The following is a 15,245-nucleotide window of genomic DNA, read 5'->3' as shown; positions in this document are numbered from 1 at the left end:
TTATTTTCTTTTTTTGAGTTCTGAAACAAACATTTCTTCCTGTTTTTCAGGTGGTGGAGTACATCTTGGACAGGAACGCCTGCCTCCTCCCAGCATACTTTGCTGTGACAGAAATAAGAAAACTGTACCCAGAAGGGCAGCTCTCCCATTGGGTACGTGTGCTAAATTTAGAGTGTAGATGCACATAAATGAGTATCTTAGATTCTTAAATGTTTTTGTCCTTCATTTTGTGGGTTTTCTGTGTTTGATTTTTAGGTTTTGGGCAGTTTAATATCCGACTTTGTGGATAGTTTCAGACCTACGGCGAGAATCAACTCAATCTGTGGTAAAAAAAGAAACACACATTAACACACTAACACTTGAGGATGAGTTAGTGACATTTTTGCATTTTTTTTAACTATTTGATTTTGCCAGTCAATGTTTTTCTTTCATCCAAAAAAACAGGATCAGGAAAAAAATATATTTTTATCTTGCCATGCTTAAATTTGTTTTCCCAATTTTCTCAAGATGATGCTAAATTTCTGTATGGAGTTAAAGGTGTGAAAGCAATTTTTTATTTATATTATCAGGCACAAAAAGTAGCTTTTTTGTTAATAAAAAAAAAAGCTTAAATAATAAAAGTTCCACTTTCGCTCCTTTTAAAAGACTTTAAAAAAATAAATCTTTTAATGACCCAACTAAAGTGGCTTTAAAGAGTGGCTAAAAAGAATAGAATCTTAAGTTAATTTTTTTCCATATTTAAAATTTGAATAGAAGTAAAATGTAGCGTTTGTAAATGTATGCAACTCCGCCCTCTCTTTTGTCTTGTTGAAGTTTGCTTGTGTTTATATGAACAAGACGAAGTAAAAAAAAAAAAATGACGAGCCAAGATTCCCGATAAACATAGAAACCCGGTAAAGGTATTTACTGACACTTTTACTTTTCAAAGAGCGTTTCTGCAACTTCCAGGTGGAGCACAGAGCAAACACTGGCTGACACTGTACATGCAAATAAACAGGAAGCTATTCTTACTGTTCCATATCTTTTCATGGTCTCTGCACATGTGTTTTTTCATGGAAAAGATTGTTCAGGTTTGGTTTTTCCAAGTAATATATATATATATATATATATGGGATTTAATTAAATTCTGACAACTTTATTTATCCCATAGATATTTGGCTAATTTGTTATCTACTTAGGGTTTTTTAAGCTAATTAGGAGTTTTGCTATTATTTTAGCAAAATGCTAACGTTTTGACTAATTTAGTTTACTGAGGAATTTTGGAGTTTAGCTAGTATTAAAGCAATGAGCGAGCTTTTTATGAGCTAACTGGACATTGACTAAGGTTATTTATGCTAATTTGGAGTTTAGCTAATATTTTAGCAACATTTTGTTATCTGCTGAGGTATTTATAGGCTAATTTAGAGTTTATGTTTTATTTTATCAACATGCTAACGGTTTTGACTACTTTAGTTTACTGAGGAATTTTAGACTATTTTGGAGTTTAGCTAGTACTAAAGCCACATGTTAGCTTTTTTGGCTAATTTGGCATCTACTGAGGTCTTTTTTTAGGCTAATTTGGAGTTTAGCTAATATTTTAGCAACATGCTAACGTCTTTGGCGCATTTCTTATCTAGTGAGGTTTTCATCGGCTAATTTAGAGTTTTGCTTCTATTTTAGCAACAAGATAGCATTTTTGACTAGTTTGCTGAAGAATTTTAGGCTATTTTGGGGTTTAGCAAGTATTAAAGGAACAAGCTAGCTTTTTGGCTAATTTGGCATCTACTAAGGTTTTTTGGGGTCCATCATAAGAAATTTTGATTTTTTTTTTTTGTAGAGATATATGCACTTTTCTCCTTCAGAATCTACTGGAATTACTTTAATCATGTCAACGGCTAAAAAGTTATTGTATGTTGAAGATTTTATGCTTAAGCATCACCCTGAGTTGTTAAAGGGTCAAAGGGGTTTTGAGTGGTAGAATTTTATGCTCAGAATTGTAAAAAATAAATGTTTGAAAGCATCATTTTCTTGAAGCGAAGTGACTTTTATTTGGTATCCTCCCTCCTAAGGACGATGCAGTTTGCTGCCGGTTGTAAATAACAGCGGGGCCATCTGTAATTCCTGGAAATTAGACCCAGCCACTCTGCGGTTCCCCCTCAGGGGCATGCTGCCCTACGACAAGGTAACCCACCATGCCTCCGCACAGATTCATGCACCTGTACGTGGTTGAGCCGTAATCCCTGCTTTGGTCGTTGGCTGCAGGACCTGTTTGAGCCGCAGACCGTCTTGCTCCGCTATGTCCTCGAACAGCCGTACTCGAGGGAAATGGTGTGCAACATGTTAGGACTCAACAAACAGGTAAAAAACATAACAAAAACCTTTGTTTTGCGTCCTTACTCTTGCACTTTTCTATTTTTTAGACCACTTTTTTCCTTCTTGACCTCACAGCTCCTTTTTGTTTTGAACTATGAAAACTTTTCTTATTTTTTTATTATTTTTTTTTGTCTGTTATCCCTCTTAAGTCCATCACCACTTTTGATTCCCTTAGTCTTGTTACACGGTTAAACAACGCTGTGAGCTTGACCCAGAATGCACTTGTTGGGCTCATGCAGTTTCAGCTCAGTTCAGCTCCAGGATTCAGTCATATCACGGTTTGGAATTAAAAATAAAAAGAGCAAATAAAAACGACTGGTCTGCTGCTAACTGTGCTGAACAGATAAAAACAACGTACTATGGCTGCTTAGTCACGACTTTCTTTCTTTCTTTCTCTCCTTTTTCCTCTCTCTTTTTCTTTTTGTTTTTTCCCTATTACTTGGTTTCTCTCCGTTGGTTGTGTTGTGTTTGTCTCTCTGCCACGCGCTCGCTAGACTCTGAACATTGCCCAGGTATGTCGTTGCTCCTCCTCCCGGTCACATGACTCGCCAACTAACCAGCTGACTGGAGTTATTGGCTTCCTTAGCAGTTGACGACTGACAAAAAAAATAAAAATAAAATAAAGCGTGGAGGAAATGAGAAATGCTACAGAGCTTGAGATGGTCACAGCAGGGCGACACAGATGACTCACCTGTTCAAATGTAAACTCTATTGTTTTAATGAATTAGGTTTCGCAGGAAACAGCAGGTGGATCGATGACCTGTTGGGAATTTTCCGCTGCATTAAGCGTGATAGGTGTGTTTATTAAAACGGTGTGCACACATGTTTGACCTCCAAACACATGCTGCCTTTAGCCGTCAATTCTGCTGAACGACTATAAGCATCGATTAAGACAAAAACATTGAGGCTGTAGCTGCAGGTTTTGGTTTCCGTGTCGGAGATTCTACAGCAGATTGATGCCAGCCGAGCTGATTGAGATCGATGACGGCACAGCTGGGCTGTGTGCTCTCTGGGCTTCATGGTTCCTGCTTACAAGCTGACATGAAGTATTTCTGACTGGAAGCCCTGCTGTTGACATTTCAGGTCCTGCTGCAGTGCATGTGTGGATGTAGTCTGGTGCTTGCTTGTTGTCGGGAAGGTTTTCCCACGTCAGACCTGCTGCTGCTGCTTTTTTATTTTAATGTGCTCACCTGGGAAAAAACACACCTGCTTTGTTTCTGAAGGTGAATTCTAACTGAAGTAGTTTGATGATGCTGCAGAAAAAACTGAACAGAAACTCTATAAGTTAGTTATAATAAATCATCGACTGTATATGAGAACTGACCCCGCCCCCTCGCGCTCCAAACAGGAAGTACCAGTTAGCTCCAAGAAGCCAAAATCTCATAGGCTAGGTCTGAATTCCCACCCTAATCCCTAACTATTAAAAAAAAACGATAGTGTGTCCTGGATTTTAAAAGAAATTCAGATATGATGTTCACTACTTTACTTTTTTTTTCTTTATTGAATGCAAACAAATTTACAGAACATTTAGACAAATGCATCTAAATGACTATAATAATAATGATATTCTAACACAGAATAATAACAGTGGGGAAATTTAAGTAAAAAAATATATGTTAAAATAGAGGCAATAATTAGAAAAATTAAACGAGAAAATAAATTAGTCATCAAGTAGGAAGGCACAAGATTCAGCTGCATGGTATGGTTTGGTGCTATGGATCCTTTTGATGGTGCTATACAACCAAAAAATTAGAAATTTGTCTAATTCTGCATTTGTGTGATCACTACTTTACTTTGCTAAACACCAGATATGACATCACCGATTTCACAAAGTGAAAATTGAATCAAAACAAACATTTTATGATGTTTATTTGTGACTCCACTATCTTCTGATGATAAAAATTTGGATATTTGTTAAAAAATACATTTAAAGCCTTTTTTTTTGTTTTGTTTTGTAAAGGTTTTTCCACCGCAATGCATTGTGGGCTAAATTTGTTAATGTAGTGAGCATTGATCCCGCGCTGGTTTTTCACAAAGACTTCTGGGACGTTTCTAGTGAACTCGATTTTGGAATTAGTAGATTTGGACGACACTAGAAAATGGCGAACGCACTATATAGTGATTAGGGGGGAATCTGAACAGACAGACTTCTATAGAGAAAGGAACAGCTTTTACTCTGTCATTCTGTTGGTCAGAAAAAACATTATTTCTACATTTTTTAATATTCTTTAGGGCTGGGTATTGAACAAAATCGAATCGGTTTGAGTCACGTCTATTTTTTTTTTTATTCTTTCGATTCACTCAATGCAATTCAATTCAAATTTGAGTTTATACATTTAGACACATTTGTTTTGAATTACATTAATAATGTACTATATTGTATATGTACCAAATTCTGCTTACTTGGTTGGCTCCAACATGGCGAAAAAATGGCGCCCGAATTGACTTGAAGTAAACCATTTTCTATGAGGCTCTGTCCTGTTCTTATTTACAGTTAATGATGCACTCCTCTATTAATGATAAAGAAACTAAAGGTGTTTAGTAGTTGTTGTTTACTATCTTTGTGTCTGCTTGCTGTCAGACAGACAGACAGGTGGTGTTTAACTTCCAGCTTTGATGGAGCTGCTAAAACCTCATCCTCTCATCCCTGGAGGTCTTTTGTGATGCAAACACTTTGGTGTTCTCCGGCATGTAATCACACAAGCTTTTCATGCGGGGTTGATTAGCGAGAGGCTGAATGTTGTTACTATAATGATCTTAAACTCTTTTATGATATTAAACACAGAAATGGAGTAAAAAACTAAATGTTTGCAGTTAAAATTAGAGTAAAATATGTGCTTTTTCTTCTGCTCTCATTATGGATTCCTGGACTTTCAGTTAAGAGTTATCAGATATTTTTGGAAAGGAAAAATCAGTTTTCTAGCTTCAGGTATTGATAATGCAAAAAGCTGATTTTGCTCCATGTTGTGCTTGAGCTGATGTGGCCAAGGAGCTCTAAAAACAGAACAGATTGGTCATTTGTGTTAATTTGTACAGTTTTGTGTGGCAGGGTTAAATGTCTGTGGATCCTTCTCTCTTCCTCCTCTGTCCCTCTGTTGCTCTGTCGCTGTCGTGTGATTGGCTTCTGCAGAACAGTGTAATGGGAAAGCCGCGGTCAGCCTCACAGCTCCTCTTCCTCCTCCCAATCACACCACCTCTCCTCTTCCTCCTCTTCTGCCAGTCTGCATGCAGGAATGTGTTGCATGCTTGCTGCTTGGTGTTCGGCTTTCACGTTCCCCAGACTTCTCTTCTGCTGTGCTGTGTCATTCAATCCCTTGTCAAATGGATCCATCTTAATCTGAATTCCCATACAATAAATCCCTTTAGTATAGTCATAATTTTGATTAAATAATTTGTCCTGAAAGTGACTTTAAAACTCCACAATGCTTGGAGATGTTTCCCAGAATTCTCTGCTGCCTTTGCTGGAAGTCGTCCGTCAAACATTTATATTTCTGATTTTACGTTTCTAATAAGATTTAAAACAGTTTTTCATATACAGTAGATATAGAAAATCAAGGGGTCAATTTGTTGGTGGATAGTAAGTTTAGCAAAAAAAATAAACAAGATAATTAATAGAGAATGTTATAAAAAAATTATTTAAGGCCCGGGGGCCAGATCCGGCCCTCCAGGTAATTACATCCAGCCCCCTAAATCATTTGATTTTATTATTAATAGCCGATTTGACCTTTTATTTCCAGGCTTTGTTTGTTTTATTCGACATTATGTTCAAATTTGTATAATTTTAACAGGATACATTTTGTGTAATTTTTCATATAAAATGACATTAAAGTAAAAATAAAAAAGATTTTTTTTCTTTTAATGTTTAGTTTATTTTTAACTTGTATAATTTAGACAAAATATATATTTTTTTATGGAGAATAAAATACTGAAAGGTTTAAGCTGATTTACACTGGAATAATATTCCTGTCTGTTTTTTTTATATTTATTTTAAAAAGATACATTTTGAAAGTTTTAAATTAAGTTTTCAATAAATGTTTAGGGCTGGATTGATAAAATAGATTAATCGATTTCATTTCAGCTTAAAAAATCAATAATCGATTCATAAAAATATAGAACAATTTAGCCCATAAAACTAACGTCTGCTAGCTTGATGCTAACGTTTAATATAATTTCCCATAGGACGGCTAATGCTAACGCTCGGTTGACCTAAACATACATCGTCGACTAAATGAACATCTTTATAAACTCACAGACATGAATTCTCTAAACTCTTTTAAGGAAACATTTTTTAAAAATAACCATTTGTGGTCTAAAACATCATTTTCCCTCATACTTTCTTCTTCTTCTTGATTAAAGTGTACTTCTATAGCACGATCGCCACCTAGTGTCCAAACTGAAACATCCTCCAGGAGAAGCAGAACAATGTTTACAATGTTAATGATCTGAACATTTTAGTTAGAACTTCTCCTTTAGAGAATCCATGTAACACTGAATGATATTAACAATCTCATTATTTCACTGATACATTTACAGTATGTGAACTGGATCAACTTTTGTTATTCAAATCGTTTTGATACCGAGGGCTATAAATGTCTATCCTGTTCGGCCCGCGACCTAAGGTGTGTTTTGGATTTTGGCCCCTGTGCGATTGAGTTTGACACCCCTGGTTTAAGGTTTGAATGTAAACTTTATTGACAAATCTTCAGTAAAACCATTTTAGATCACTTCAAAACTCTCCGATCTCTCTATTAAGCCCCAATATAGTTACTTTTTTTTCACATTTGCTGTCCTATTCCTCATCTTACTATGTTTATCTCCCCCCCTTTTCTCTAATTTACATTTTTGTCCCTGCGTCAGCGCTGCTTTTGTTCTAAATTTAAGCATGTCGTTTGTTTAAGTTGCTTAGGCCATGAAAAGCTTCCTCTAGTGTGCTGCATATGTTGAAAAAGTGGAAGCTGCTGGAACAAGGAGGCCTAAAAACAGCTGAAACGAGAGGACATAGGCCGGAAGGAGATGCAGTCTGCATGCAAGGGATTGAAAAGTGGTTTTCTATGTTTCCAAGTAACACCGGCTGGAGCATGTATTACATTTGTTGTAAAAAGTGTCATTAAAAAAAAAAAAAGTTTTTTTTCTTTCACCTAACATCCTGTTCTGTCTGGTCTTTTACGCTCTCCTCCTCCTCTCCCAGCAAAAGCAGCGCTGCCCGGTGCTGGAGGAGCAGCTGGTGGACCTGGTGGTGTACGCCATGGAGCGCTCCGAGACGGAGGAGCACTTTGACGCCGACGTCGGGGGAACCAGTCAGCTGCTGTGGCAGCATCTCTCCTCTCAGCTCATCTTCTTCGTGCTGTTTCAGTTTGCAAGCTTCCCTCACATGGTGCTGTCTCTGCATCAGAAGGTGAGCAGATCGCTGAACTGCTTTTAGCTATTTTAGTCTCCGTTATTGTGTGAATGATTAGTAAACATTCACACTATTGTGAATCTCCTGCTCCTTTCTGTACATTTTTAGAAACGTAAAAACTCAATCACACTTTCAGCTTTTTCAGCAATCTGGATGTCAAAAGGTTCAGCTTGTTCATTACTGTCTGTATTTTTGGCATTCATAAACTTAATAGTTTTTGAAATATTGAACAAAATATGGAAAGGAATGAGAAAGTCTTCAAATTTTAAAATTTAAGCAGATTAGCAACAAGCCTTTAAATATATTCATGGGCTATGTTTTCATCTTCTATAGTAATTTACAAAAAATTTGGAGTTTAGCTAATATTTTATCAGCATGCTAACATTTTTAACTCATTTAGTTTGCTGAGGAGTTTTAGGCTATCTTGGAATGTAGCTAGTATTTAAGCAACGAGCTAGCTTTTTTAGTCTAATTTGGCATCTACCGAAGCTTTTGGGCTAATTTGGAGTGTAGCTAAATTTTAGCAACATACTAACGTTTTGGGCTAATTTTTTATCTACCTGGGTTTTTTTAGGCTAAGAGTTTAGCTTCTATTTTAGCAACAGGCTAACGTTTTTGCTAATTGCTATCTAATTATGTTTTAATAGGCTAATTTGAAGTTTAGCTTCTATTTTAGGAACATGCTAACGTTTTTGACTAATTTTGTTTACAGCGGAGTTTTAGGCTATTTTGGAGTTTAGCTAGTTAAGCAACGAGCTAGCTTTTTTGTCTATTTTGGCATTTACTGAGGTTTTTGGGCTAATTTGGAGTTAAGCTAATATTTTAGCAACATGCTAACGCTTTTGGCTAATTTGTAATTTACTGTGGTTTTTATAGGGTAATTTGGAGTTAACTGCTATTTTAGGAACATGCTAACATTTTTGACTAATTTTGTTTACAGAGGAGTTTTAAGCTGTTTTGGAGTTTAGCTAGTATTTAAGAAACGAGTTAGCTATTGTAGTTCATTTGGAATCTACTTAATTTTTTTAATGCTTATTTGGAGTTTGCCTTCTGTTTAAGCAGCATACTTTTTTTTTCCAAATTTGTTATCCACTGAGGTTTTTAGATGCTAATTTTGAGTTTAGCGTCCATTTTAGCAACATGCTAACATTTTACTAATTTAGTTTACTGAGGAGTTTTAGGCTATTTTGGAGTTTAGCTAGCGAACGAGCTAGCTTTTTTGGATAATTTGGCCTCTACTAAGGTTTTTTGGGCTAATTTGGAGTTTAGCTAATATTGCAACACACTAAATATTTTTGCATAATACTGACATATATCCGGGATTTTTAAGCAACTTCACTACAAATCTGTCAAGAATTTAGGTCAACTTCAGCGCTCTGTCATAGTTCTTTGAGGAAATTTCCAGTCTTTTAGCAAATTTAACATATTGCTAATTTTTATTCACTTTTCCACATTCAAACTAGCATTATCCCAGGTAATGCAACTCTTCTAGTCTTACATTTCTTCTTTTTCTGTAGCTTGCAGGTCGAGGTCTTATCAAAGGGAGAGATCACCTGATGTGGGTGCTGCTGCAGTTCATCTCAGGGAGCATTCAGAAAAACGCTCTGGCCGACTTCCTCCCAGTCATGAAGCTTTTTGACCTACTTTACCCAGAAAAGGAGGTACATGTGCTCCAAGAGGAATCCACGTCTCTTGTGAAAACTCTCAGATCCATTTGGATCCATCTTTGATTGTTGTGGTTGAACTTTTCCAGTGCATTCCTGTTCCTGACATCAACAAGCCCCAGTCGACTCACTCCTTCGCCATGACCTGCATTTGGATCCACCTGAACCGCAAAGCTCAGAGCGACAACTCCAAGCTGCAGATCCCCATCCCACACTCTCTGAAGCTGCACCACGAGTACGCCTCACACTTTAGCTGGATACATGCGTCAAAATAAAGCAGAAAAATCATCAAAATGTAAAAAAAAGTTTAATTTTAGAGACTTTAGTAGTCAGATAATTAACTTTTGGGGGCCAGTCGGACGAAATTGTCATGTGACAACAGCAAACTAAAGAATCTCGGTACTTGAATGGTTAAAAATGACCCTCTGTTGAGAGAATTTCAAAATAAAAGCCATTAAAAAATGACTTTAATAGGAGTGAACTCTAGAAGTCAGTGATTTAGGAGCCTCCACCCATAGGTGAGCTTAGGACATAAACTTCAACTGTTAAATCCCTCATTCAAAACATTCTGGATCAGAGATTTTTTCAGAAGCATATTTTATTTTGGAGAAACATAAAAGCTAGAGGTTTAGAATGATCTTCCCAAGGTTTCAAACAGTATTTTTAAGGATTTTACTTGCCTAAATTTTTGGACCATGAGGCTTTTTTAAAACTCCAGCAAAGCTTGAGAACGATTTCTTTTGTTCTGTTTCGTAAAGGAAAACTAGAGTAAATAAGTTTGCTGTTATATTCTGTTAGTTTTCCTCCTTTGGTTTGCTCAGTTTGAATAAAAGACTTCCATTTTCTTGTTTTTTGTAGGTTTTTGCAGCAGTCGCTGCGTAATAAGACCCTCGGCATGTCCGATTATAAGATCGCCCTGCTATGCAACGCCTACAGCACCAACTCCGAGTGCTTCACCCTCCCCATGGGCGTGCTGGTGGAAACGATTTATGGAAACACGTCCGTGAGGACCAGTCTGCCGGGCACCAACTGCACGGCGTCGGGATCGGTCACTCCGCTGCCCATGAATCTGCTGGACTCCCTGACGGTGCACGCAAAGATGAGGTTCGCAGAAGCAGATGGGGAGATGTGGGATGAAGCAAATGTTTCACTGAAGCTGCTTTTTTTCTGTCCAGTCTGATCCATAGCATCGCCACACGCGTGATCAAACTGGCCCACGCCAAGTCCAGCATCGCTCTGGCGCCGGCTCTGGTGGAAACCTACAGCAGACTGCTGGTCTACATGGAGATCGAGTCCCTGGGCATCAAGGGGTTCATCAGTCAGTCGAACATTTTTGTATCAGTTCATAGAACATACATTGTCTGAATAAGTCAGAAATAATTACATGTTTTACAAATATTTTTGATTTGGGGGTAAAAACATACGTTGGACCTTTTTTTTAGGCCAGTTGTTGCCCAACGTGTTCAAGTCTCACGCGTGGGGAATCCTTCACACGCTGCTGGAGATGTTCAGCTACAGGATGCACCACATCCAGCCGCACTACCGAGTTCAACTGCTGAGCCACCTGCACAGCCTGGCCGCCGTGCCCCAGACCAACCAGAACCAGCTGCACCTGTGGTAACGCACATCGCAACCTACACGCAAACCCAGAGCGAGTTTACTAGAGATGCACGATAATGACTTTTTAAAACCCATACCTGATATTCTCCAGCCTCTGGCTTTTTAAATACTAGAGAAAAAATATGCAAGTACACAGTAACAGGATATGACTCCAACAAATTAGCAGAACTTGATTTACCTGCAAATAAATTGAACACAAGGTAGTACGAACACCATTAACTTTTTCAGTCTGACACACATCAGTAAATAGAGAAAATGTGTTTCTATAGTCGGAACAAATGTTGAGACTTTAACTTGTATATCACTGCAACAAGGACATTTTTCAGTACAAATAATGCCCAATAATAAAGTGAAAAAGAAATACTTTAATCTCTAAGTGCAAAACTGTCTGCTTTATTTTTAACATATGTGAAAAATAAATGGTTGCTCATAGAAAGGAACTTTTCAAAAACAGCCATTCAAGCCTTTTACATTGAAGAATGACTGAAAGAAATAAACCAAAACAATCACCTTTCAGTTTTTTATTTTTAACTGTAGTTGGATCAGCAGGAGATTTTTCTTGACAAAAAGTAGCATCTCTGCTCCTCACAGTTTAGCCTTTTTCCTTTTTCATCCAGCAAATTTGCAGCAGAGGGAAACAAGCGCTCACCATCAACGCTTGTGCAGGACGCTGAAGCCGACAGTTACTGCTAACGCTAGCAAAGACTGCTAGCACTAACTGCTAGTGTTAGCTATTACTGCTAAAGCTAGCAGTGACTGCTAATGCTAGCAGCGTCTGCTAACGCTAGCAGCGTCTGCTAACGCTAGCACTAACTGCTAGTGTTAGCGATTACTGCTAAAGCTAGCAGTGACTGCTAGTGTTAGCTATTACTGCTAAAGCTAGCAGTGACTGCTAACGCTAGCAGCGTCTGCTAACGCTAGCAGCGTCTGCTAACGCTAGCAGCGACTGCTAATGCTAGCACTAACTGCTAGTGTTAGCTATTACTGCTAAAGCTAGCAGTGACTGCTTACGCTAGCAGCGTCTGCTAACGCTAGCAGCGACTGTTAATGCTAGCACTAACTGCTAGTGTTAGCGATTACTGCTAAAGCTAGCAGCGTCTGCTAACGCTAGCAGCGACTGCTAATGCTAGCACTAACTGCTGGTGTTTGCTATTACTGCTAAAGCTAGCAGTGACTGCTAATGCTAGCAGCGTCTGCTAACGCTAGCAGTGACTGCTAATGCTAGCAGCGTCTGCTAACGCTAGCAGCGACTGCTAATGCTAGCACTAACTGCTAGTGTTAGCTATTACTGCTAAAGCTAGCAGTGACTGCTAATGCTAGCAACGTCTGCTAACGCTAGCAGCGACTGCTAATTCTAGCACTAACTGCTAGTGTTAGCTATTACTGCTAAAGCTAGTAGTGACTGCTCATGCTAGCAGCGACTTGTAACTTTGTAGCAGTAAACTGTAAAGTAGAAAAGAGATCAAAAACGTCCCAAACTACTAAAAGTTAATCTGAATTTACTGTATAAACAATGTAAGGTGATGTTCTAAATTGCAACTGAATGGAAATATAAATCTTGTTTCTTTTTTCTGTTTACCAAAGTTTTTTTGTCTTTTTCAACAATAAATTGTTACATTATTCTCTATTTTATCAAAAAATCTCACATAAAAACACATAATGTCAGTTTGCAGCCTCTGAAGGTCCAACAGTTCATTGTCTCTGTAGGAAGTGATTCATATCGGAGGTTGTAGTAATTTATTGAGTCATTGTTGACTTGTTTCTGCTTCAGGCAAAAGCAAAGATCCTTGTTTGAACAGCTGTTTCTTTAGGTGAAAACCTGTGTTGTTAAACAGGAGCTCTCCTCCGTGTGTGTCCTCAGTGTTGAGAGCACCGCTCTGCGCCTCATCACAGCTTTGGGGAGTTCGGAGGTGCAGCCGCAGTTCACCCGCTTCCTCAACGACCCGAAGACGGTCCTGTCGGCCGAGTCCGAGGAGCTGAACCGCGCCTTGATCCTCACGCTGGCCAGAGCCACTCACGTCACGGGTTTGCAGCACATTTCTGTTTCTGAATCCTTTTCCTGCTCTTTTCTACGGTGGCCCGGAAGTTCAAATCACACCAATAAATCACTCAATGCAAAAACACGTTAAAAAATGACGATAATTGAAAAAGAAAAAACAAATAAATAAAACAGCATTGCATTTTAGAAACCAAAATGTAAAAGAAAAACAATTGTGATTTATAAAAGGTAGTTTAGTTTTTTGTTTTGATTAATTAAAATCTAATGTTGTGCATTGTGATCTATAATATGTTTTGGCGTTGATTTGGACTTCAGGGCCACCGTACTTTCCTAGGACTTCTCGATTCTCATTTGTCACTTTGTTTCCGCGTAGATTTTTTCACGGGCTCCGATTCCATCCACGGCACTTGGTGTAAAGACATCCTGCACACCATCATGTCCTTCACGCCTCACAACTGGGCGTCGCACACCCTGTCCTGCTTCCCCGCTCCGCTGCAGGTGCTCACATCGAAGCCCGTCGGCTAAAGCAGAGATCAGCCGTTTCTACAACTTCTGATTCCCCTTCAGGCGTTCTTCAAGCAGAACAACGTCCCGCAGGAGTCCCGCTTCAACCTGAAGAAGAACGTGGAGGAGGAGTACAGGAAGTGGAAGTCCATGGCCATCGAGAATGACATCATCACCCACTTCTCCATGCAGGGCTCTCCTCCGCTCTTCCTCTGCCTGCTGTGGAAGATGCTGCTGGAGACGGACCACATAAACCAGATTGGCTTCAGGTGTTCAAAATAAAAAAGCTTGTAATCATGTTCCACTCAGCACTACAAACACCTCTGGGGTTACTCTGATAAATTACCAGTTAATGATGCTTCTCCCCAGCGATGCTACGGCATTTTAAATTCATGCTAAGTAGCTCTGGGGGTTATAAGTCTATAAAAGACATCTGCAACTAATTGACCCGCAGGGAGAAGGCTGCCATATTGCTGGATGAAACTGCGTTCGTTTTCCATCCGCAGAGTCTTGGAGCGCATTGGAGCTCGTGCACTGGTGGCTCACGTGCGCACGTTTGCCGACTTCCTCGTCTACGAGTTCTCCACGTCGGCGGGCGGACAGCAGCTCAACAAGTGCATCGAGATCCTCAACGACATGGTCTGGAAGTACAACATCGTCACTTTAGACAGGCTCATCCTGTGTCTGGTGAGGACGCTCAGAGGAGTTTGGAGGAGCCTCAACATGCTAATTAGAGCTTGATTGAAATGTCTCCCCCGCCTGCAGGCCATGCGCAGCCACGAGGGAAACGAGGCTCAGGTCTGCTACTTCATAATCCAGCTGCTTCTGCTGAAGCCCAATGACTTCAGGAACAGAGTCAGTGACTTTGTGAAGGAGAACTCCCCGGAGCACTGGCTGCAGAGCGACTGGCACAGCAAACACATGAACTACCACAAGGTACAAGCTAAACATAAGCCAAAATAAAACAGATATACAGCATAACCTGCAGCAATGCACGTGTGAATGCTGAAAACTGAATGTGGCCGCTAAAGGTACCGGAGCGAATGGCTGAAAATGCTGAAACTGATAGTCCTAAATGCTCAAGCCAGTAGCTGAAAACGCTGAAGCTAAAAGCCAAATTAGATATTAAATATTAGCTTGACTCTAAATTTGCCTAAAGAACTATTAAAAAGCCTTTTTTTGACAGGCAGCAAAATTGACAGCATGCAGAATACTAAAATATTAGCTAAACTCAAAATATGCATAAAAACTTTAAGACAAAGTCTAATCTTGACAAAACATATTGCATACATAATACTAAATATTAGCTAAAGTCCAAATTTGCCTGAAGAAGTTGAAAAAAACGGATTTTGCCTAAACAGCTAGCATAATGCTAAAATATTAGCTAAACTCTAAATTTGCCTGAAGAATTTTTAAAGTCTTATTTTGACATAACAGCTAGCATTAGCTAATCTCCAATGATGCCTAAAAAACTTTAAAACAGATTCTAATTTTGATAAAACAGCCAGTTTAATGCTAAATATTAGCTAGACTCCAGATTAGCCTAAAAAATGTTAAAAAATGTCAAACTTGGACAAAAACAGCTAGCATATTGCTAAAAGCTAAATTCTAAATTACCCTAAAAACTAGGGGTGTTGCGGATCACGGATTATCCGTGGTCCGTACGGATCAGAAGCCACGGTTCGGGACACGGTTCGGACACGTGTGT

General features: G+C 38.8%; 1 protein-coding gene across 1 annotated transcript in view; it reads left to right on the top strand.

Annotated features, from left to right (window-relative positions):
- med23 (mediator complex subunit 23) overlaps positions 1-15,245 on the top strand; it is a gene marked incomplete in the record, with an annotated part of 129,350 nt that overhangs the window by 108,073 nt on the left and 6,032 nt on the right. The window contains 16 exon segments of the mRNA XM_036210492.1: positions 51-152; positions 256-325; positions 2,049-2,161; positions 2,242-2,337; positions 2,847-2,864; positions 7,541-7,747; positions 9,268-9,411; positions 9,504-9,649; positions 10,273-10,518; positions 10,590-10,732; positions 10,857-11,031; positions 12,896-13,059; positions 13,407-13,531; positions 13,601-13,806; positions 14,044-14,224; positions 14,303-14,473. Of these exon segments, the coding sequence (XP_036066385.1) occupies positions 51-152; positions 256-325; positions 2,049-2,161; positions 2,242-2,337; positions 2,847-2,864; positions 7,541-7,747; positions 9,268-9,411; positions 9,504-9,649; positions 10,273-10,518; positions 10,590-10,732; positions 10,857-11,031; positions 12,896-13,059; positions 13,407-13,531; positions 13,601-13,806; positions 14,044-14,224; positions 14,303-14,473 (2,307 nt within the window).

This window comes from Oryzias melastigma, linkage group LG24 (genome assembly GCF_002922805.2).
Source record: "Oryzias melastigma strain HK-1 linkage group LG24, ASM292280v2, whole genome shotgun sequence".
NCBI lineage: Eukaryota > Metazoa > Chordata > Actinopteri > Beloniformes > Adrianichthyidae > Oryzias > Oryzias melastigma.
Note: the sequence above shows the minus strand (reverse complement) of the source record. Positions and strands in the feature narration are given on the sequence as shown.